The sequence below is a fragment of the Chelonia mydas genome, chromosome 19 (assembly GCF_015237465.2).
Source record: "Chelonia mydas isolate rCheMyd1 chromosome 19, rCheMyd1.pri.v2, whole genome shotgun sequence".
NCBI classification, from domain to species: Eukaryota; Metazoa; Chordata; order Testudines; family Cheloniidae; genus Chelonia; species Chelonia mydas.
This window is the reverse complement of record NC_051259.2, coordinates 5446350-5470141: the sequence shown is the minus strand read 5'-3', so window position 1 is coordinate 5470141 and position 23792 is coordinate 5446350. Positions and strand designations below refer to the sequence as shown.

The window sequence follows — 23792 nt, the reverse complement described above, 5'->3', positions numbered from 1 at the left end:
ACTTGCCAAGTTTAGCTATTTTATCATAAGACCTTTGCATCTAATTTATTATTATTCTGGTACTTCATTTAGTCCCTACTTCAACCAGTGGTGTGTACTTTCCCACCGCAGTCCTCGTTTTAAGGGATCCAAGAAAATCCATTGGGTTGCCCCTAATTCCCTTGGGCAATACCATTCCAACGGCTAATAGATCTCAATTGCCAGGGAGCATTCCATAGTCTTCTGTTTAAATGATCCTTCAGATGATTTTAATCCAGTCCTACTCCTTGTTACATGAAGTGGCTGGATGTCCTGCTTGGGCATAGTTGGAGAAACAGCTGCTGGCTATTGGGAGAAGCTGTTTCTTGGGTCAGCCCAGGGGAGAAGCTATACTCAGCCCTGCAGAAACTGGGCATTCGAGAGGCTGAAATACAAAGCCTGGGTATACGCTGGCATTACCCGTGTTTCAACACGGCGGTGAAGAGAGGGTTGTGACTCAGTCCTGTTATCATGGTCTAATCTTGTATTTGTGGATAGAGTATTAGTAATTAATGCTTTTGCCTCGGTGGCAGCATGGGTCCCATATGATCTGGCCACCCCCAGGGCTATTTTTGGTAGTGTACATGGAGTGGGCTAACAGCAGATACTGCTTGATATCTCTGCAGGGGAATCGTTCCAACAGGCTGTGACTCCCAGCTTCAAGAAGGGAGATTTTTCTTTGATAAGTTAGGAACAGCTTCGGGGGGGGGGGGAAGAGTAAGGGAGCGTTCATAAACAACCGCTATGCTGCTTCCGTGGATTTTAGAGTCACAGTCTGTACAACACTGATTTGAGGGAGAGCAAAATTCGGGCATGATACGCCTGGACTTAGATTCCCTGCTAGTCTAGTCCTATTTCCAGCTGCCTCTCCCCTCCCTTTTCGGAAGTAAATTCTAACAACCCACTCCAGCATCCTCTGCCTAGTCCCCTGCACTGCAACACTGGAATTAGCAACGGGCACCATCATTTGCATCCTCCCATTCAATTGGGTGGCACTCTTTGCATGATTTGGAGGCCACCCAATTAGACGGCAGCATACAACCTGCAGGCTCGGCTCTTGTTTCTATGTCCAAAGTTTGATGCTCCAGCAGACCAGCACAACTGTCCCAGATTTAAGTTACTTAATAATTTCAGGTGGATTTTAAATGCTTCTTTTGGGGAAAGACGCTTACTGAAACACAGGGCCAAAAATCTGCAGTCCTTTCTTAAGCGCCTATTGCAATTTTGCTCAAGAACAATGATTCTGGAGTCTCTCTCACACACACACACACACACACACACACACACACACACACACACCTTACTTTTTAGGTAGAAGAAGCCACTATATCTTGTATTGGAGAAGATTATTTTCCATAAACATTAAATTAAGGACCTGATTGAAACAAGTTTCATGCACCCAATTTGTGAGCAATTAAGCATGCAGGTCTGGGAATTGCACTTGCAGGTTTTTAATTCATCGACATTCAGTTATTCACCTTGTTGCACAGTTAATTGCTTGCTCAGATTTGCTGAGCAATGGCTCCTCTAACTTTAAAAAAAAAAGAAAAATCCGGTCTGAAGGTGTCCAAGTGGGGTTTGTCGGACAGGGTTCTGGGAAACTCAAACTCATGTGGGCTCATGAGTTTTCACACACAACCAGTGTTTCTTACCTTCTAATCTCAGCCATTCTTTACCTCACATTAAGAAATGGCAAGGATCACAGACTAATAGTTCTTAGAAGCTATGTCTACACTGCAATTAAAAGCCTGTGGCTGGCCTGGGCCACTTGACTCGGGCTTACGGGGCTTGGGCTAAGAGGCTGTTTAATTGCGATGTAGATGTCTGGGCTCAGGTTTCAGCCTGAGCCCAAATAACTACACCACAGCTCAACAGCCCTTTAACCAAAGCCCCGCGAGCCCGAGTCAGCAGGCATGGGCCAGCTGCTGGTGTCTACTTGCAGTGAAGATGTACCCAGAGCTTTCTATTTTCATTCAAATTCTGAGATTGTTTCCCCCCCACACCCCTGGGCAGGGTTTGCACTATTCTGGTACTCTGATAGTGTTCTGGATCCCCCCCAGCTTCAGTGACCCATATGGGCATTTTAGAACCCTGGAAAAAAAATCTATTCCAAATTTTAGAACTTTGTCCCAAGTCTCTTGCATTGAGTCCTACCATCTGTCTGATCTATGGATGCTGAGTTTACGCTCGTGCTACAACGGTCTCACCATTTACCTTGTCCAATAAAGAGGGGCCCAAACAAAAACCCACAACATGGATGTTGCATTCCTCTGTGGGTAGATACTTAAATAGTCATGGGGAGAGTGGGAGACTGATTCTGTAGTCTAGCCGTAAGGGCACCCCCCAGGAAGACAGAAGAACCTGGATCCAGTCCCTCTGCTCCAACTATTCCTTCATTGTGTATCCACAGTGGAACAGAGAGAGGCTGAGGGATCCCTGCATCAGAACATCCCATAGCTCAGTGGTTACCTCAGCCTCCTGAGAGGTCGGAGACTTCTGTTCAAACTTTTTCTCCCCTCTCTGCCCGATGGGGGAATGGAACATGGCTCACCCACATCCCAGGTGGGCACGCTTACCCCTGAGCTAAAAGTTATACGGTGGCCTTTTCCTCCTGCTGGATTTTGAATAGGACCCGATCCACTCCGTGGCCCCTGAGCACGCTACCTGGATCAGGCCCCACAAGCAACTTAGGCATTTGTCTACCGATCTTCCCCCAGCTCATGAATTGCTGTGGGGCTCAGTGGGGAGATAGGTGCCCAGACACCTAGAGGGAGGCTGCAGCGCACGTGCCCAGAGGCAGGAACAAAGACGCCAAGGGAACAAATACTTAGCTGCTGCAGGAGTTTAGGTGCCCCTGGGGCTCGGCGGGAGTTCTGTGGATTGCAGTGGAGACAAAACTGGGACATAGACATCTAAGTCTGGGGCTTAGGCACCTAAGTCCCTTTGTGGATCTGGCCGTAGTCTCTCTGTCCCTCAATTTTCATCTATAAAATGGGGTTAATAATACTTCCTGTGTCTGTCTTGTCTATTTAGGTTTAGAAGATCTTTGGGGCCAAGAATCTGTTACGTGTACGTACAGCACCTAGCGCCATGGGCCCCGATCTCAGCTGGAGCTGGTAGGCACTGCTGGAATACAGATAATTACTATTAATAAGACAGCCAGGAGGTCTAAAGCAAATGATCAGAGCTTTCTTACTGCCCACCCATCCCAAGTAGTGATGGGCTTATTCTGCAGCAAGGAAGATTTAGGGGGAAAAAACAACTTTCAAACTCTAAGGGTAGTTAAGCTCTGAAACAGGCTTCCAAGAGAGGTGGTGGAATCCCCCTCACTGGAGGTTTTTAAGAACAGGTTGGAAAAAAGCCTGTCAGGAATGGTCTAGGTTTACGTGGCCCTGCCTCAGCGCAGGGGGCTGGACTCTGTGACCTCTCGAGGCTCCCTTCCAGCCCCACATTTCTATGATGGTGCTTCTTCTAGGCTCACCATCCACCACCTTTGGTTCAGCTTTGCTTTCTTCATACCCTGAACCAGGCACTCCAGCTCCAACGTAGCCCATCAAAAACGGAGGCCCTGAGCAGCAATATTCAGCTCAGGTTCCAGATTGTCCCAAGTTTTTGGGAACTGGCTCTGGTGCTTTCCCGTGCCCCCCATTATAAAGGGCTAAGGGCTGGATGTGGGGGTCAGAATCCAGGCTCGCCAAAGACTGGGAGTATTTGGCTTTGAGCCCCATGCCTAGTTACAGTGTTGCTCTATTACAGACCCCAAACAATGTCTTTGCATCCTGACGGGAGTGAGGGAGAGAAGTGGGACCCCGAACCATGGATTATGAGGAATAAGGGGGAGAGGGAGGGAAGAGACGACCTAGTAAAGAACCATCCTCCCCACCCACTCAAAAAAAAAATTTGCTTGCGAAATAACGGTGATGACTGGTCCCCACATGCCTTGCATCTCACTTCTGAATTTCTTGCCTACCCCTGCTTTTGGCTGTGAGGAGAATTGGGTCAGGGAGGTAACCATGGAGATGCTTAAGCAAAGAGTCTACAGCTCCGCTCCTGTCTCTCTCCAGAAACCTTTAAAGATTAACTAGATTGTCGTCTCCTCGCACCAGGGATGGGATTTTGGGTTTGAAGCATTTGGGGCAGATTTCTTTTTTTGGGGAGGGGGAAAGAAGAGGTGGGGTGGGTGTGTGATTTGGAGAAGAAGCAGGGGTGTCTTTTATTCCTGTTATACCTGGACAGCGTTGTCGGACTCCTCTATTTGGTAAGATGCATCATTTTTTCTTATTACCCCTTTTCCTTAAAGGTGTGTGCGTGGGAGGAAGGAGAGTAGGGAGTAATAGCCCCGTTTCTCTTTTCAGGAGCATTTGCAGAGGTGAATATTTAATCAAATGCAACAGGGAATTAATTTTTCCAGACAATTTGTACCGTTGCGTGTTGTGCATCTGCTAAAGCACAAACAGGGAGATTTCTTTCCATCTCTCTGTGGGTCTGTGTGTGTTTCTATTAAAGTGACAGATCAGCAGGAGAAATGCTACCAACATGACATGTTTCTTTCATTTTGATTGCCCTTATTTGATTTCCTGCTATTCCATACGTCCTGAAGCGATTTTGCCAACGAAAGCCCTAGCACTGATTCCAGTCTGTGTAGAGACATGGAGCTCGTTTACTGGAGAACTTCTCAAAATGCTTTATTTTATTTTTTTCAACTGTAAGAATGGTGAAGGTCACTGATAAGCAACCAGATTAGGTTCTACAAGCTTGGTATCCATCTCCTCTCTTTTCTTCTCCCCACCCTCCACTATCTTAGAGCAGCGATTCATGGCAGAGAAGGAAGGAAGCTTTAACGTAATCTAATCACTGATTGAGCATTGCAGTAATTTACTCTGAGAACGTTTAGTATTTTGCAATAAAATAAATAAAAATAGGAGAGAGAAAGGGAATTGGAAATTGCCTTGCAACCCCCCGCTTGGTTAAAGCGAGTGTGTGAGAGAGAGGGGGCACAAACCCCCCAAGTGCTGCGGATTTTGGACCAAGGATATTCTTGTGGTAATATGTTACATTTGCCAGGTTGGTACCAGTCAGAGCCTATGGCTTCTGTGTATGCTTCCCAGCTACTTGGGATATGTTCTGTAACCAAGCTTGTCTTGGAACAGCAAACAGCACGTCCTTCCAGTTCCCACCCCTGAGTACTCGTTCTCCGAGGGAGCCATAAGAAGATGGGGAGAATGGATGGAGGTAAAATTAAGAGCAGGGTAACGAATACCCTTCCTCTAAGCTCAGCAATACAAGAGCATGCTTTCCTCGTCCTTTGGCACAGCTTATTCTTTGTGTGCTGTATTGCAAGTGATCCTATTAGCTGTAATGATCTAATTTGTTACCACCGGAGCTTAGCAATTCTCAGTGGTGGAGGAAGAACAGCGTAGGGAAAACAGCAGCAGGATCTTGTGTTTTTTCTGGCTTTATAACTACTAAGGATACTTAGCTTTTCAGCTGTAGTTCTCTTAGGAATGATGAAGTGGAGGTAAAAGGGAACCTTAGAACCCCCTCGTTTATCTTCTTATCAGTTTTGAGCCAATGCCCCAGCATGTTGCTATGGGGCACTGTGTTGCCAGGGGTACCCCTCTCAAATGACATTAAAAATGATGACACTGTGTGTGTGTGTGTGTACGTGTACATGTGCACGTGAAAAAGCTAGGGTGTTGCCCTTGTTAAATTCCAGTTGGGTGATTGCATTCTGCCTTCCCAAATTTTCCGCTGCAGTATCAGTGGAATACTGTTTTGTTTACTTCCTGTCCTAACTGTGGTCCCAATCCAGCAAAGGCTCACACGTATGCTTAACTTGAACTGCATGAGTAGTCCCCATTGAAGTCTTTGCAGGATCGGGGCCTGGTTTTTGTCATGTTGCTCCTGGGTGCTGTTAAACAGCTATTGCGCTCCACACCAGAAGCAGTTGCATTTCAGTGGTAGGTAAAATGATCCATATTTTATAGGAATTTGCGATCATGAGATTTATATACACTCAAGGTTTATAATTCAGGAGTTTGTTTCTGTTTAGTGCTGAGAGAGAACAGTTTCAGTTTCAGAAAAATTCAAGCTCTTCCAACCCACTACATGGGAACACTTCCATGCCACTGGGGCTAGGCATCACTTCTGTTGTGTATTATTGTTCCAATTTTACAGATGGGGAAATCAAGGCACACAAAGGGGCAGCAACATGCCAAAGGCAACAGAGGGAGCCAGTGTTGACACTGGGATCAGAGCACTGGCCTCCTAGTGCTTCCCTGTTTTAGGAACATTACTGAGAATTATTTGGATTGCTGTAGCCCCTAGGAGCCCCAGGCCTAGTCCAGGACCCTGTGGTGCTGTACAAACACACAACGAAAGGACTGTGCCTGCCCCAGAGAGCTTAGGGTGATTCTCCCAGAGCAATGGTTGAAGCCCCCTCGCTGGTAAATAACAGCTGACCTCCGTCTCCGTGATTGGTGGAGCTGTATTAGATAATTGGTGAGTATTTGGACATCCAAGTGAAAATATCTGCGGATCCCCAACATTTTACATAGTTTAGCATGAATGATCGCTCACCTGAAATGTCCTATCAAGAAGTGCGTTGTTTTCCTATGGAAAAATGTCTGCCATCCTGGTACGGACAGAGAAACAATGCCATTCGGTGTTTGTACGGGACCTAGCACAGTGGGGTCCTGGTGATCCAGGACTAAGGCTCGTAGGTGCTACGATAATACAGATAATTAATAATGGTGCCGTGTGACTGCAGTAGACACTCACACATCTGGCCTATCCACTACCAGATGACTGAAGAGAATAGTTCGTGAACAGTCTCCGGATTGAAAATTCTTGATACAAATTACATAGTGACTAATGAACAGTCTGAAGAAGATCAGCATCAGTTCACTAAGGAACAAGGGGGGAGGGGAGGGGGTAATTGAATAACATATATTCATTGTGCCTGACCCATCAAAACACTTAAGTGTGTGCTTAACTCTAAGCACAGGATGCACCCCAATGACCGCATTGGAGCAACTCCCCATGTCGAAAACGAAGCCCACAGTTAAGTGCTGTGCTGGATTGGGGCCTTCATAAAGAATTCAACAAGCTCTGCTCAAGGCATTTAAATCCCTGGGAAATAAGCCAGCAATCCTGCACTGGCCCCCTGGGGAATGGGCTAGCTTGGCCACCTAGGTCTCTTCCATCTCTGATTTCTATGCTCCAGTAAAATGAAGGGTTTGTAAACCCCCAGAACAGGGCAAGGGGAGCCCATCAGGATCTAGCCATCCCAATATCCTCTTTAACGTGGGTGATACCACCCGACTGCAGGCACGATCCATTGTGCTCCTTCAGCATTGCCAGGAAAAGAGGCCATCTGCAAAGCAGTTACTGCTCCCCAGAGGGGAAGCTAATGACTCAGCAGGAGCACCTGACCGTCTTGAAGCTTCCTGAAGTCCTGAATTGTAGATTTCCTTCCCTGCCAGCAGCTGTTGCCCCCTCCCCCACAGAACCCCAGCTGGGGAGGTGTCAGGACACAGGCACAGGGGCAGCGAGCCCCCTTTTTAAAAAGCTGCGACCAGGCGTCAGATCAGGTCCTGGCCATGTAGGTTTCAAAGGAATGGGAAGCTGTAAGGCAGAACGCTCTAAAGGCTTTCAAGGCTGTGGTCATTCCAGGCTGCATGGCAGCCAGAATCTCTGTGTGTTGGACCCAGAAACCCAGTCCAAGGTTTACCTGCCACTCTGCAAAGGAGAAAGCTGAGCTGATGAAGTCTGCGCTGGCGCCAGACAGGTAAAGGGCTCCCCCATCTGCTGAATTAACGCGCAGAGAAGAGACAAACCCGGTCTGGAGTTCTGCGGTCTGGGCAGTCTCCCAATCAAGTCAGTTCTGAAATAAGTAGCGCCACTGGGTTGAATTCTGCTCTTGCTTACACCAGTAGATTTACCCGCAAGTTACACCTGTATAGTAGGGAGGACTTTGGCCCTCTAGTTTGCACACACAAAGTACCTTTTATCCATCTTATCTTAAAGAGCTTTGCAAAGGAGCACCACTAGTTTACAGAGGGGGAAACAGAGGCACAGAGAGGTAAAGTGACTTGCTCCAGATCACATGGTGGGTCAGTGGCAGAGTTGGGGATGGAGCCCAGCCCTTTGCTCTGGCCAGTGGCTGTGTTGCCTTCTCTGTTTCCATAGTGGGTATTGCCTGTAAGTTTGAAGGGATTTTTGAGAGAGAAATTGCAGGTGAGAAGCTTATAAGCAGCAGCTTGTTTTTCAAGGGTCTTGAGCATGGTCATTTCAGAGTTGTCCTCTTTGTTTGTCACGTCTGAAGGCTTATTGATAGTAACCCCTTGCAATGATAGAGCAGCTGTCTTCTGAGGATCTCAAAGCACTTTGCAAACCTTCTGCTCATGGACTCAGGATGGGAAGGGTCTGTAATAACATTTGCATATAGAGTTATTGCTCGACCCCAAATCAATTATTCATTCAGGTCAAGCTATAAAAATCTGGGGGAAAAATGCTTTGGTTTGAACTGAAACTGATTTTTCTGTGTCCCCCCCGAATTGAAAAATAAAAAAAAAATCATTTTGGGTCAACTGAACCATTTTATGAGCCACAAAATGAATTTCTCATTTGCAGTCACTTTCAGCTGATTCATTCCTCTTTTTAGCTGGCTAAATTTCTAAATGAAATGCTGTTTCGAAATGAAAAATCATTTCAAAATGAAAGGTTTCAACTTTGCCCGAAACAACTCACCAACTGCAGAGACTGTCCTAGATTGAGGCAGCTTGGATATGGGGGGGTCCAGAGACAGGGTTGAGTCAAGGATGGTGCCCAGGTCATGGGCCTGCGTGTGGTGCTGTCCATAGCTTTACCTGGAGTTCATCTTGCAGCTTGTCTAGGAACTAAAAGTAATGGAGCGCCTTGGCATAAAGGAGAGGGAGAATCTGGCCCTGGAGCAATAAACCTCATGGCTAGGTAGCTCATTGTTGAGTCTCAGGGCTCTGAGGTGCAGAGGGTCAAGTAACCTGGGAGCTGGCCCTAAATAAAAGGGCGGGACTGAAGCTGAACGTGGGAGAAGGAGATGGAGGGGAATCGGAAAGTGCAAAAGGAAGAACCAGCAGCAGCGGTGCACACGGGAGGGAGCTTACGCAGGGCCTTGAAAAGGAGGTGGAGTAACTCCATCCATCCATGGGAGGAGATGGGGCTCCAGTGCAGGGATTCCACTGGGGCAGAGGGCAGGCTCGGCAGAGGATCTTTGTAGAGGCCTTTTGGGTAGGATGGAGGGGCGGGAAGGCCAGGAGATGAGGCTGAACGCACTTGCTCATTTTGTGCCAGCTGAGGTACCTCCAATAAAAGGGGACCTCTCGTTTGTGATGACCCGTGGTAGCCCCCAGAATCTGCACCCTGTATGATTCCCTAGTGCAGCAATTCTCAGCTTCTCATCCCATGATCCTTTGTTACAATGAACCAGAGTTTCAGGACCACTCTCCCAGCTAGTTATAAAGAAAGGGAGGTTGAAGTTGGGAGCCCATATCCTCCACTATTTACTAGCTACAGACCTGATCCAAAGCCCGTTGAAGTCACCGGAAAGACGTCCGCTAATTTCAGTGGGCTCTGGCTCTGGCCTGCCCTTCATCTGTAAGGTCAGAAGACGTAAAAGTCATATTACAGGGCACTTGTAAAACTGACATTTTTATTTGAAAGACCTCATTTTGTGCATTATGTTCTCCTTCAATTTTACCCTGGTGCTAAGTATTGCTTTGGCAATTATGGTCTGCTTAGCAAACAGCACCCCTGCCATGCACATCTGTAGAGAAGGGGAGGAAAAACGACTTGCTAACCTGTTTTTTGTGTGTGTCTAATGGTGGGTTAGTAGTCTGATTCACTGCCAAATCTGCTACTTGTTAGCTCAGGGCTCCTTTAAAAAAAAAAAGGGAATCAGGAAAGGTATACTTATACAAATTTCTCTGGGGTGGGCTGAGTCTTGGAGCTGAGCGTGCCCCTTTTTTAGTGGATTTACATTTGTTTAAACCCTAAATGAAACTTCTCTACAAAGCCTGTGTTTAGAAAGTGCCTCACCACAAGTCTAGCAGAGAGGAGGTACCCCAGCAAGGGAGCATGCTGAGTCAGAACCCACAGGCTCTAGTCCCACCTTGGATATGGATGACCTTACCCTTCATGTGCCTCAGTTTCCCCAAACAGGAAAATGAACATGATCCTTATCTCACCGGGTGGGGTGAGGATGAGCTGACCAATGCATTTGAAACACCGTTGAGATTCTCAAATGGAATTTGCCTATCAGAGGGCTAATAAAGAATAATTACTTAATTGGAGTCAAAAGCACATCCTGGCTCTGCCACTGATGTGCTGTATGTCCATGGACAAGTCACTGGCCCTCTCTGTGCTTCTGTTTCCCTTCCCACCCTTTGTCTTTAGGTTCCATGTTCTTGGGGCAGGCATTGCCTCTTACTACGTGTCTACACAGTGGGCCCTGCTGTTCAAATAGGTACAATAAGAAGAGTAGGCCCCTGCCCCAACAAACAGGCCATAGTTCCAATGAAATAATGCGCTTGACATTTGCTGTGCAAGTTGTGTATCCTGTTGGCAGAACAGCCGGACACCCAGGGCTCGGGTCCGGTCTCAGTTACTTCCGATTTATCCCAGTGGTGTTTACGCTGGTGGTGTGACCAAGAGCAGAATCTGGTGCCCAGTCTAAAATCCCTATAGTACCTTGCAAAAAATAAAATGAAATGAAATAGCCTTGACATTACTAACCACAGCTGGGCAGTACCTTAGTCTCCCGTCTCTCCACTGGTACGGCACTCCAAGCAGCAGAGCAATCCCGGAGGGCCACAAGCAGGCATACAGTCAGTACTTGCTTAGAGCTACCGAATGAAACACCAGCATTGCTTCCTGCAACAGCTGGGCAGGGTAGAGACCACGAGAAATCTCTCACCCACGTCTTGACCGAGCCTGCCTCTGCTATACGCCCCCAAAGGAGAGATGCAGCATCTCCTTTAGGCATAAAATAGAATGGCTAATTCTGGGTCATTCTAACTAGGTTTGACTATTTTTTTGACCTTAATATATTTGTTGGCTTGGAATTCACATTTCTAAATGCCATCGCTAGCTCTAGCATCCCGTTGACACAAGGGAGGTCCTTAGTTTGTAGTAAGGACCGAGGACACGCAGGTACTTGGATACCATGGTGACGAGCAGGTGATAAGAAACTACGCAGCTGAAGTCAATGGGGGCTCAACTCTTGTGAAAAATCAGGGCCTGGGCCTCTAAATTTGGGCACCCGAAAGGAGGCTGGGATTAAGTGACTCGCCCAAGGTCATGCAAAGTCAGTGGCAAAGCTGGGAGCAGCACCCAGCCCTCCCCCGTGCCTTAACCACAAGCCTCTTCCATGAAGACACGTCCTCTGACAGCCCTACTGACTTCAGTGCGGTCGCACAGGGATAACGGAGGGCAGAACGGGGCCTGTGCAGGGGACAACTGAACTTGGGTTGGCTAAACTCCCACAACGGAGCCTGGAGGTCAACGCAACGACTTCGGCTGACATGGATGCGGTCAGAAGAATGCTGTTACCCCTATGAGCCAGCTGTCTGTCCCCTGAAGGAGTAACCCATCTACTTTCCCTCCCCCTGCCCCCGTGCTTGAATCTTCAAGCAGTCACGTAAAGTCCCCTCGGGAAGAGCCTTTTATTACTCGCTGAAAGCGCCATGGGGCAGGAACGGGCTTTGTTCTGTGTCTGACTCTGACCAGCGCCCGGCACAATGGGGTCCTGGGCCATGACCGAGGCTCCTACGGGCTGTTGCGATCCAAATCGTTCTGGGAAGGTGGCAGCAGGCAGGTGCGGTGAGAGACTAGCAGAGAAAGCATTAACAGGGAAGCTCCCCCCCCCACACCCCCACTCTGTGTGAAATCTCTTCAGCACAGAGCTTGGAGATCCTGTGACACTGAGTCAGTGGCTGGGGGAGAGAGGCAGTTTACATGACAGTGTTCCTCTTCCGCCCGTGTTTCAGGCACGCGGCCGGCACCCCTTCCCAAGCAAACCCTTTAATCTCCTTCCCACGCCTACTGGAAGGGCAGCAGGCTGGGGGGGTGGGAAATAGCAGCCAGAAGGTAAATATTGAAATGCTGCCGTGCTCCAGGAGCGGGCTCTAATTAACGATATTATGACTAATTGCCCAGCTTGTCTGCGAACCTATTTACATCCCTTTATAATTGATAAATGGGTGAGTTCATGCAGAGCGGTGTGACAGCCCAGCCCCCCGTAAGGTCTCATTAGCCCGGCAGGCAGACGCAGGGAGCACCTGCAGGGTCGCTCCTCTCAACTGCCACCCACGCTCTTCAGGCTCTGCACAGGGAGGAGCCAGGCAGGCAGGTGTGGAAGCGGTTTTATTGGCCGGGATGGCAACCTGTGTCCTTGCAGCACCTATGCTGCTAACGAGCCAGGCGGCCGCGAGGGAAGGCGCAAAGGCCCAGAGCCGGGGAGGGATTTAGGCGTTGTGTGCGGAGCTGCACCTGCTCAAAGCTTGCCTGCCGGATCGGGCCCTGCAGGTGAGGGAGGCCGGGGACTGTCTGCCTCCAGGGCTTTGAGGATCACGCTGGGGCTGAGGCGGGAGAGAAGCCTGAGGCAGCAGTGCCCACACCTGGAGGCAGAAACTTCGGAACCGAGGGGGAACTTCGACAGCGGAAATGTAAGCGCTGAATGAGTTTAGGCACCAGTTGCGTGGAAGCTTTGTGGATCCCAATGGCACCCAAATCTTGGACTTAGGCACCTAAGCGGGTCTGGGCCCAAGCATCTCTCTGAAGCAGCATTTCTGAACAACTGGTCCGTGGACTGGCGCCAATCCCTGAGATCGCCCTGACACAGTTTAGGAAGGCAGCAAGCTGCTCTCTGGTATTGAAAGGTTGAGAAACGCTGATCTAAAATATTTATCTGGCTTCCATCCTTATAGTATCTGGGTACCTCTCCCTCTTCATTGGATTTATCTTCATCCTACCCCTCTGGAGAAGGGAAGCAATAATAGTGCAGAAGGGGAAACTGAGGCACAGAATGGCTAAGTGACTTGGCCAAGTCTGTGGCAGAGCTGGGACTTGAACTAAGGTCTCCCCACGTCTTAGGCTTGTGCTCTAGCCCCTGGGCCATCCTGTCTCTATTACAGTAGAACTTACAGGCCCCAAATGAGATTGGGAGCCCATTGTGGTGGGCACACATGGATCACGAGAGACTTTTCCTGCCCCAAACAGCTCGAACTATACAGGCTGGACAGCTGTGGGGTGAGAAGGGAACTGAGGCACAGAGAAGGGAAATGATATGCCTTGGGCCACCCAGCAGATCAGTGGCAGGGCTGGGCACTGAAATCCTGTCTCCACTCTGCGGTCCTCAGCCCTGCACCGTGCTGCCACGTCAGTCAGCTATAAAACACAGAGGCCCGTTATCGAGGGTGTAAACTGGTGCAGTCAGTTGTCACTGATGGCTGAGACGGAGATTGCTAAGGCACTAGGGGATCTGGATGCTCTGTTCCCATTAATTGTAATGGCAAATGATGTCCAAGCGCTTTCATGCAGCTTTGCAAATCTCTGCCTGTGTGAATTACCTCCAGTTTGTCAGTCTCTTGCTCAAGGAGGTGCCCGGGACTCAGCAGGTGCAGCCGTGCCTATGTCAAATGCAGGGGGCTGCGGAGTTCCCTCTGCTGGGATTTTGCCTTTTCACATGCGCAGCCCAAAGGACCATCAGCTTGTATTGCTGCATATCCCCTTGCAAACGAGGATCTGGAGTGCAGACTCTAATGGCCAAGAGACCCCTGGGTATCTCCCTTCTATTAAATATGGGATTTTACCCCAGATGTAGCATATACTGCACTGCAAACAATGCACTTCCAGATGTGTAACTAACAGTGAGAAATTATGGGCCAGATCCTCCGCTGGTTTCAATCCAGCCATGCCAGTTTACTTCAATGGCACAAGGCCAACTGACACGAACTGAGGGTTGTGGGCATCATTTTGGCAAACCCACTTGCAATGCTCAGTTATGTAGCAGAGATGGGGAGGGGTGATGGTGCAAAACAGAACCATTTACCCAATCTCTGAGCCTGGATAATTTGGAATAAATTTGGATAATTTGGAACCTGGATCTTGAGGAGGTTTGTTTGCTTCTGAGTTTGTCCTGAAAAGTAAATGTCTAATCCAACCACAATACAGGTCTGCTGAGGGTCTGGTCCATATTATTCACTGACCACGTAACTGGGAGTAATAGCAGGCCCCCAGGGTGTAGGAGATAAAGCAATTAGAGGGCGTAAGTCGAAGCAAGATAGTTACTTTAAATTTACACCTTTCCCTGCCCCGGGCACAGAAATTACAACTTAACTCACTGACTGCTGATTCGCCATTGCCCTGCACCTGGTCTCATCGCTCACACCAGCACAAAGCAGGTCTAAGACCCAGGCATGCTGCTTTGGTAGCATTTTACCCCCACGGATGTAAATGCCAACACAAGGTGCAGGGCACTAGTGAATCAGTCCGTAGAGTCCATTACACCCACTTCCTATCATTCCTGCGTGGTTCACCACTGCCCCAACCAAGCCAAGCCATTGTTCTGCTCCTCGGCAAAAGACAGCATCAGCTCCTCAAAGGAACATAAAGAAAGTTGCTGAGAAAATCAAATGCTGGCAGGCTCACTGTGGCTGAAACTGCAGCTTACTACAAATACAGCTGCTCTGGGTAGGTCTATGGAACTGGGACAGAGCACGACTGGGTACTGGGGGCACCTGTATCTCTCCGCTCGCCGGCATGCCCAGTCGCTTTCATCCTATCCCATTTGCAGCTGCTTCTCTTGAAAGAGAAACATTTTTCCAGATGCTGCCTCTCTCTATTATTATAAAGTGACTTCACTTGGCAGGGAGTTAATAATTTACCTTTCCCTGGAAGATGGATGCTTCCATCCCCTCGGAGTTTAAATATTCATGGGGCGGAAGAGAAATATCCATTAGGATATCTGGCCGCCATTTCATACCTTCCTCAAACCCCACAGCTCTGTGAATGGAAAGCCAGGCTAGGAATGGGCTGAAGGCAGCATGGCATTGGGGATAGGGTGTTGGGCTGGGAATCAGGGGACCTGGGTTTTCCTCCCAGTTCTGCCACCGTCTTTGCTGCATCATTGTGGTCATATCACTGCCCCAATCTGTGCCTCAGTTTCCTTATCTGTAAGATACTGACCCCACCTTTCTAAGCCTCCGAGGGAGGCTGGATGGTATAAGGGATTAGTAAACTGTAAGATAAGGAGCTATTTCAGATGAGATTCATAGGAGTATTAAGCCAGAAAGGGGACCACTGTGATAATCTCATCTGACCTCCTGTATAGCACAGACCGTAGGATTAACTCCTGTTTGAACTAAAGCAGATTTTAGAAATACGTCTGATCTGGATGTAAAAATGGCCAGTGATTGGGAACCCAACACAGCTCATGGTAAATTGTCCTAGTAGTTAACTACCTGTGTCAAAAATGTGCACCTAATTCGGCTTCAACTTGCAGCCGTTGGATCTTGTTATACCTTTGGCTGCCAGATTAAAGACACCCACCCACCCCCACCCAACCTGCAACAAATGTTGGTTCTCCATAGAGGTACCGGCACGCTATGATCCAAGTCATGCCTTAATTTTCTCTTTGATAAACTAAATAGATGGAGCGCCTTGAGTCTCTCACGAGAAGTCACGTCTTCCCATCCTGTAATTATTCTTGTGACTCTTTTCTGGACTTTCTCCAACTTTTCAACATCCTTCTTGGAGTAGGGACACCAGCTCTGAACACAGTACTCCAGTAGCCATTGCACCAGTGCCAAAAAGAGAGGTAACAGAACCTCTCTACTCCTACTTGGTATTCCTGTTTGTACATGCAAGGATTGGATTAGCCCTTTTGGGTACAAGGTTACCGCAGGAACTTGCGTTCAGCTGATTATCCACTATGATCTCGAAGTCTTTTTCCAGAGAGTCACTGCTTCCCAAGATAGAGTCCCCTATCCTATTGGGGGTGACCAAATTCCACAACCTCCTAATGTGGACGAATCTATGGGAAATGAGATCTCACCACAAAAACCACCCCTCCATCCCGGGTAGGGTTAGCAGAGAGGCCCAGGAAGGAGTGAGCTTTAGAAACAAGGAGCTCCTCTTTGCCCCTTAGGGGCAAATCTTCCAAAATAGTAGGCAATGTGGGGGGCTGGGAAGGGGAGGTAGCTGACCATGTCATGCACGTTCTGGAGAGAACGAGGACATTAGGCTCCAATGCTGTTTGTGTGGTGCCTTTCACCAATGGGAAAGTGAGTTTGGGGTGAAATTCACCTGTGTGCAGAAGGGCCAGAACAAGGCCTACGCACCATATAAGTCTATTTTAAGGGCTCAGAATAGGTGCTGGGGCCAAGTGCCTAGTCCTCTGCGTGGGGGTGAATTTCACCCTCAAGAGAGAAATTAAGGGGTGTCGTATCTGCCACATGAACTCAAATAACCAACCTGATCTGTCTGTTCCAACTCAAGGGATAGGTCCATGGGTGTGAACGGGACAGGTCTGGGCCTCGGCTTGCAACCAAAACATCACACTAAGTAGCACCACTTTGTGGATTCCTGACCTCTCACTCGCTCCCTTCAAATATTGTGGCGGGAATCCCCAGGTGGCACTGTAACTTTGTCTTACAAGTTCTGTTTGCAGAGGTGTGAGCACTGCTCAGTCTTGGCAGACATGCTATGTGGTTAGTTTTTTGATGGATTTTCTCTTTGGGGGAGCACTTGCAAGCAGCAAGGCAGGATTTTGCTCTCTGCCCTTATCTGTCTCACTGGAGTTGAGTCTTTGGGGCAGAGTTGTTCCCTGGGAACTAGATATTGGTATTGGGCTGAGACTGGTGGATGAAGGAGTTGCCTGCATGCAGTTTGTGACCATCTCTGTCCAAGGACTGGTGCATATAGGGTGAATAAGCAAGTTTCACTACAAATACACCCAGACGCACTGATTTCTCCTCCAATGGGAAACTGGGCTGCAAGACTGAAGACATCTGAGACCACTCAGAGGGAGGTGACAAGATCTGTACCAGCGTGCAATGCAAAGCTCCAAGCTCAGGGACCAATCCTGCCGTCCTCTCTTAGTTTGCTGCACTAGCAACACCATATCCCCTAAGTGTTCTCAGCTCAGCATTAAGTTAGTGATTTTCTAGAAACACCGTGGCCCAGATCCTGATCCTATTACAATAGGGGGGAGGAAGGGTCACTCTATGGAAGGCATCATTTCTCCAGTGTAAAGAACAGCAGCATTTGGCCCAAAATATGCCATTCTCCTTGTGTATGCATGCGCATCTTTGCGATTGCAGCTCCAAAAGTTAATTAAAACAGCAAAGATGTTCACTGCACCTGTGCAAAGACCCATTTAATCAATTACCACTGTGTAATTAGGTTTTTTCTTTGAAGTCTGGCTGTATGCAACATTTCAAGTTATTAGGATTTGAGCAATTCACAAGTCATCAATATGTCACAGTAGCAGCCTGAAGCCCCAACTGAGACCAAAGCTCCCCTGTGCTAGGCACAGTACACACACAGCCCCAAAGAGCTTACAGTCCATGCAGACCAGACAGACAAGTGACGGGAGAAAGGTGCTTTTGAAAGCTTTACCCAATAATTCTGCCTAAGTTCCACTTTCAAAAGTGATTTAGGAGCCAAAGTTTTAGTTAAAGTCTATGGCATTTAGACTCCTAAGTCACTTAGGTGCTTTTGAAAATTTTACTTATCTCTGATTTACAGATGGGGAAAACGGGACCCAAAGAGATTAAATGACTCACCCGTGGTCACACAGGGAATCTGTGGCAGAGCCAGCAGTTTAACTCAGGTCTCTTGAGTTCCAGTCTAGTGCCTTAAGCACAAAACCATCCTTCCTGTCTTCCATGAAGCGAAAAGAGTCTTTGGATAACTGTAATCCAGCCCCGCTCCGTCCTCATACACCCCAGTGACAGCTCAGAAATGGCCAGAAGGATTTTTCTCAAACTTTGATAAGATTCCCTTTTGGGCTAAGTTCCAACATGGAAAGTTACAGCCCGGAGAGTAATTTTTAATTCTCAGAAAGTTATGAGCCGCTGAAACCGGTGGGTCCTAACGCAAACTGCACCAAAACCCTGGGCCCCAATCCTGCAATCGGATCTGCACGGGCTGGCTCCTGAACTCATGTTATTCCTGGTGATTTCACTGAGACCCTGCAGGATCTGCTTGTGGGGATCCAACTGCAGGATCAGGGCCTCCGTTAAAGCTGTCATGCACATATACTCATATTATTCCGCCCCCAATGACTTTGCCTAGCTCAGCCACTGAAAGCTGTTAGCTGGTTTGAACACTAGGGCTGGCTTAGCTCATCAGCCCAGCGTGGATTAAATTTAACGGTGTCTGGTAAATGGCATTGGTCACAGAAATATTAAAGCACAGAGCAGTACACGCAGAGGGGATTTTTAGTCAAGCGAGATGGTTGCATTTTCAAGCAGTAATTGGTGTTTCTTTATGTATTAGGAGGGTTGGGGCGGTCATTATTTTGTGTGCGTGCTGGTCTGGTCTTGATAATTACAGCCAGCCTCTGCCATTGCCTACCTCCTTCCTCTCTGACCTTGGGGGGCGAATTTGGAGAATGGTGGTACTTATGAAGGTGAGGAATTGGCTAGAGGCATCAGTTATCCAGGAAGGTCTGTGGTACCTTCCTCTCCCCCACCCCCTCAAGATCCACTGACGTCCTGACCTGTAGCCCCCTGCTGTTTCAGCTCCCCCCCCCCCCCCCCACAATGCACCTCACGCCTGACTTGTAGTCCATCTGCTATTCCAGTACTGGGCTCCTCCCCAGCCATGCCCCTCACTCCACCGTGGCACTTTTTACTATTCCAGCCCCCGGACCGCCCCCAAGTATTAATTCCTGCAGTCGTGTGCTGTGGACCAAGACGACCGTGCTCGTTTCCCCTGTGATGCAAGGCAGTGGAGTGGTGCCCAAGTCTCCAGAGATGAAAGGCTCACATTTCTAAGCCACCCTGCCTCATGAGCCTCCCTGATTACTGAATTCTGTCCGCCTACACGGCCCTGAAGGGGGCTCCGAAAGACGGGTCTGGAACTTCCAGGCTGTGAGATGCGGCCTGCTCTAGAGGTGCACAGAGGAAGCTGGTGCAGCACGGATGGGTTGCTGTGATCAGTGCGCCCTGGGCAGCAGAGGTTAAGGGGAAAGGAAGTGGTGTTTCCCCGTCAGCTCTCCATGAACACACAGCAGCAGCAGGTCACACCTGCCTTTGCCCATTTGTGTTAAGCCAGGAGCAAAGACCCAGGGGTGGGGACTTCACAGCACACTTCAGTCAGTCGTGGCTCCCTGTAAATACCGTTGTCAGACCAGAATTCCCCACCTCCCTAAAAAACCCGTTAGCAAAACCGACATGCTTTCCACAAACGCACACACACGAGTTGCCTCCTGTCCTACTGAAATGTAGCTACTTATCGTAGACGATCAGGGCTGGAAGGGACCTCAGGAGGTCACCTAGTCCAAGCCCCTGCTCAAAGCAGGACCAATCCCCAACTAAATCATCCCAGCCAGGGCTTTGTCAACACTGGCCTTAAAAACCTCTAAGGAAGGGAGATTCTACCACCTCCCTAGGGAACCCATTCCAGTGCTTCACCACCCTCCTAGTGAAAAAGTTTTTCCTAATCTCCAACCTAGACCTCCCCCACTGCAACTTGAGACCATTGCTCCTCATTCTTTCATTCTGGTGCGGAACAAGGCGACTGGTTTATCAGTGCACGGTAACTTTACCCCCCCCCCCTTTTTTTTTTTGGCGGGGGAGGTGTTGCAGACATGAAGCAGGATGCAATTTGGCCAGGACACTGGGTTAACAGCAGAATCTGTGGGGTCAGGAGGATTACAAGAGGCCATTAGTGATGGCTAGTTGTCAGGGCCTTGGTTTTGCTTCTTGCTCAAAAGACATAAATATAGAGGCTGAACGGAGGTAAACTCTCTGAGCCTGGGGATTTCTTGTTTACAGCCTCCCTGAACCTTGGCCTGTGCCCCAGCTTCATCCCCCTGGCGTGCGGGGGCCCAGCCTGGTAACAAGCCAAGGTGTTTTTGGCGCAGGGCTGGCCGTTCTCACTGAAGTTGCAGAAAGCGCCTGCGAAAGCCACTTCCCCATATTGCAGGTTTTCATTCTCCCCTGACAATTTCTGTCGCAAAGCCGCTGCGTCTGAACAAGCTCTCACACGCACACAGTCCCTTGCTCATCCCCGCTAGCCCCGTGCAGGCTCCTCCAGCCAGTGCCAGGCTTCCCCCCCCACATCCGCGACACTGAAGGTGATGGCAACATAATGCCCTGAGCTGGGGAAGTGGGGGGGGGGCGGATTCACACTGTGCCCTTAAACCTAAGCCAGAGCCTGTTGGGAGGCAGCTGTAGGGAAGTTAAGAGGCAAAAAATCCCAAATCCTGGCCCACTTCCCCCACTGCCCAAAATGCTGGGCCACACCACAGCTCCAGCTCTGTTTCTCGAGCCTATGAGCTGGACTAGCAGCTGCAGCCCCTATGCTGGGGGCAAAGGCCGCAGGGGCTCCACCCTTGTGTTTGCTGTGGTTCCTGCTCCCAGGGCTAGGACGTGCTGGGAGGCCATAACGCTTCCCTTTCCACGCTACCCACGGGACTCTTGCCTCCCCTGCATGGCTGCTCTGGAGGCCTTGACATGGGCTACTCTAACCTAGACCCAGCGTCACGAGATAATTGGCCTGGCACACTTGGCATTTGGGAGCCTGACTTTCCCAGAGAGGAAGGCTGGTCATGTGGTGAAGGCTCAGGGCTGGGGCTCAGACCTGGGTTCAATTCCCTGCTCTGCCACAGACACCCTGTGTGGCCCCGGGCCAGTCACTTCATCTCTGTGCCTCAGCTCTGCAGCTGTGGGCCAGGGAAAGCCATCCCCGTTACTTGTCTGTTCAGACCGAGCTCTCTGGGGCAGGGACCATCTCTCAGAGGCACTACAGTGGGGCCTGGCCTCGTCTGGAACCCTAAAATAGCACCGCGGCGATGCCTGTTGCAAGTTCTGTGCCACAAGGCCCCGGAAGAGTTTCCTGTGAAATGGAGCTACACCAGGTAGATTTTTTGCACATCCCGCTCCCTTCCGAGCTGTGTCGTGCTGATGTCACTCTCTGGATTGGAGCGGACGCCCCTGGTTTTCCTTTGCACAGTCAGGTGTCTTTCCGCCAAACAGACCGGGGGCAGGGGGATGCCCCCGGGCTGCAGCCTCCCTCCCCAGTACTCAGAACGACCAGGCTGCTGCGTGAGTGGAGAGCGCATAACAGGCTTCCCCCTTTGTCTCCTTTTCCTCTCCCTGCAGCTGACCCCGCCCAGGAGCCCCCCCAAGACAGAGAGCGACTAGCTGACCATGTTTAACGGGGAGACTAGTTCCTCCTCGGCTAAAAATGTGGTCCGCAGCTCCAGCATCAGCGGCGAGATGTACAACGTCGAGAAGAGCAACAGGGGCAACCCGGACTCGGCCAGCATCACCTCCAACAAGAAGAGGCGCTCTAGCCTCGGGGCCAAGATGGTGGCTATCGTGGGGCTGTCCCAGTGGAGCAAGAGCACCCTGCAACTCAACCAGCCTGGTAAGAGCGGGATATTTGTGCTCGCTGGAGGGGATGCGTCGGGAGATCCCTCGCTTCCTGCCCAGCGCCCTGTGTATCCTTGGCTGCAACTCTGCACTGGGCACAGTCCCGTCGCTCACACCCAGCTCGGGCATGCAAACTAAGCTGTCATTATGGCTAGCACATGCCCAAGCCACCTGCCCTTCCCTCCCTCTGCCAGAATAGTGCTCAGCTGCAGAACCTGCTCGGTTCTGTCCCCTCTGACCTCGGTCACTGTATCGATGGGGGTGATGCAGGAGGGATGCTGGAGAATGGACCCAACTCACCATTTCCTCTTGGTCACCGCTGGCCCAAACAGCTGTGGCTTTCACACCTGTCCTTGCAAAGGGCTGAGAGACGCAGGATGGGAACTGAGGGTTCTGGGGACATTCTAGGTCCAGCATCTTAGAGCGGTGAAACATTGAAACAAATGGAAATCTTTCCATGTACTTCAGTGTATTTTGGATCAGGCCCCTCGTCCCTTCTGCTCTAATCCCATTGCATGAGACTGTGGGTAAAATTTTCAAAGAGCGTGTCTAAGGAGAAGATGTTCCTGGTCACAGAAGGAGGTGGGGCACCAAACTGCCATTGATTTTCTGTAGCATGAGGTGTCTAACTGCCCTTTGTGCCATTGAAAAGCCTTCCCCAAAGTGATTTAGGAGTCTACGTTACATTGACTTTCACAGAAATTTAAGTTCCTGAATGCCAAAGTCACTTTTGAAAATGGGACCTATGGTCCCAATCCTCCAAGGTATTTAGGCACCCAACTCCTATGGAGAACAATTTAGGTGCCTAAACACCTTTGAGAAATCAGACCGTTAGGCTCTTTTGAAAGTTTGACACCCCCCTCTCGCCCCTCAGCACCATCATTTGTAGCGCCGCCTCCTTGGTCTTTTGCAAGTGAGCTTGAAATGAAAGGGAAGAAGAATGAATTGGATGGAAGAAGCTAGGGGCATTTCCCTCAAACCCTTCCAGAACCTACACTGGGAAAGAAATGAAACTTCCCACTCGCATTAAAGATCATGATAAATCTGCCCAAACGGCCTCTCCTTCCAGCTGTGGGACACTGAACGGAGACTACATGCAGGTCACTGGTTTTTAAAACCACATGGTAATGTAGACAGATCCAGTGTCGGGAAAGTCTGGAACTCTGACCTTTCTTGGTATTAAAACCAAGCTGGGGATTGTTGGAGGCTTAGGGTTATGGTTACACACAAAGGTTGTACCATTTTAACTATCTCGGCATAGCTAAAGCAGTAGCTCCCTGCAGTATGAACATAGGTGTGTGGGCATAGAGGCGCCTTCTACTGGTATAGGCTATTCCCCTAAACGTACCAGTATAAGGCATCTTTATAACAGCACAATTTTATCCACACTAGTCGTGGCATTGATCTAGCTATTTTGGTAAAAGGCCAGGGAAGGTGCCGACCAGGTTATGTCATCTAAATGGGATCAGGGCTCCAGTGCTCTAGGCCAATGGCTCTCAACCTTTCCAGATGACTGTACCCCTTTCGGGAGTCTGATTTGTCTTGTGTACCCTCAAGTTTCACCTCACTTAAAAACTACTTGCTTACAAAAGAGAAGAATGAGGGGGGATTTGATAGCTGCTTTCAACTACCTGAAAGGTGGTTCCAAAGAGGATGGATCTAGACTATTCTCAGTAGCAGATGACAGGACAAGGAGTAATGGTCGCAAGTTGCAGTGGGGGAGATTTAGGTTGGATATTAGGAAAAACTTTTTCACTAGGAGGGTGGTGAAGCACTGGAATGCGTTACCTAGGGAGGTGGTGGAATCTCCTTCCTTAGAAGTTTTTAAAGCCTGGCTTGACCAAGCCCTGGCTGGGATGATTTAGTTGGGGATTGGTCCTGCTTTGAGCAGGGGGTTGGACTAGATGCCCTCCTGAGGTCCCTTCCAACCCTGATATTCTATGATTCTGTGAAAATCAGACATAAAAATACAAAAGTGTCACAGCTACACTATTACTGAAACATGTCTCATTTTTACGGTATAATTATAAAATATATCAATTGGAATGTAAATATTGTACTTGCGTGTCAGTGTATCATGTGTAGAGCGGTATAAACAAGTCATGGTCTGTAGGAAATTTTAGTTTGTGG

At 49.2% G+C, this 23792-nt stretch overlaps 1 protein-coding gene across 1 annotated transcript in view; it reads left to right on the top strand.

Annotated features, from left to right (window-relative positions):
- Window positions 1–3920: 3920 nt before the first annotated feature.
- RIMS3 (regulating synaptic membrane exocytosis 3) overlaps window positions 3921–23792 on the top strand; it is a 42971-nt gene continuing 23099 nt past the window's right edge. The window contains exons 1-2 of the mRNA XM_007060707.3: window positions 3921–4276; window positions 21390–21657. Of these exons, the coding sequence (XP_007060769.2) occupies window positions 21438–21657 (220 nt within the window). The 5' untranslated portion in view covers window positions 3921–4276; window positions 21390–21437. The remainder of the gene's footprint in view (window positions 4277–21389; window positions 21658–23792) is intronic.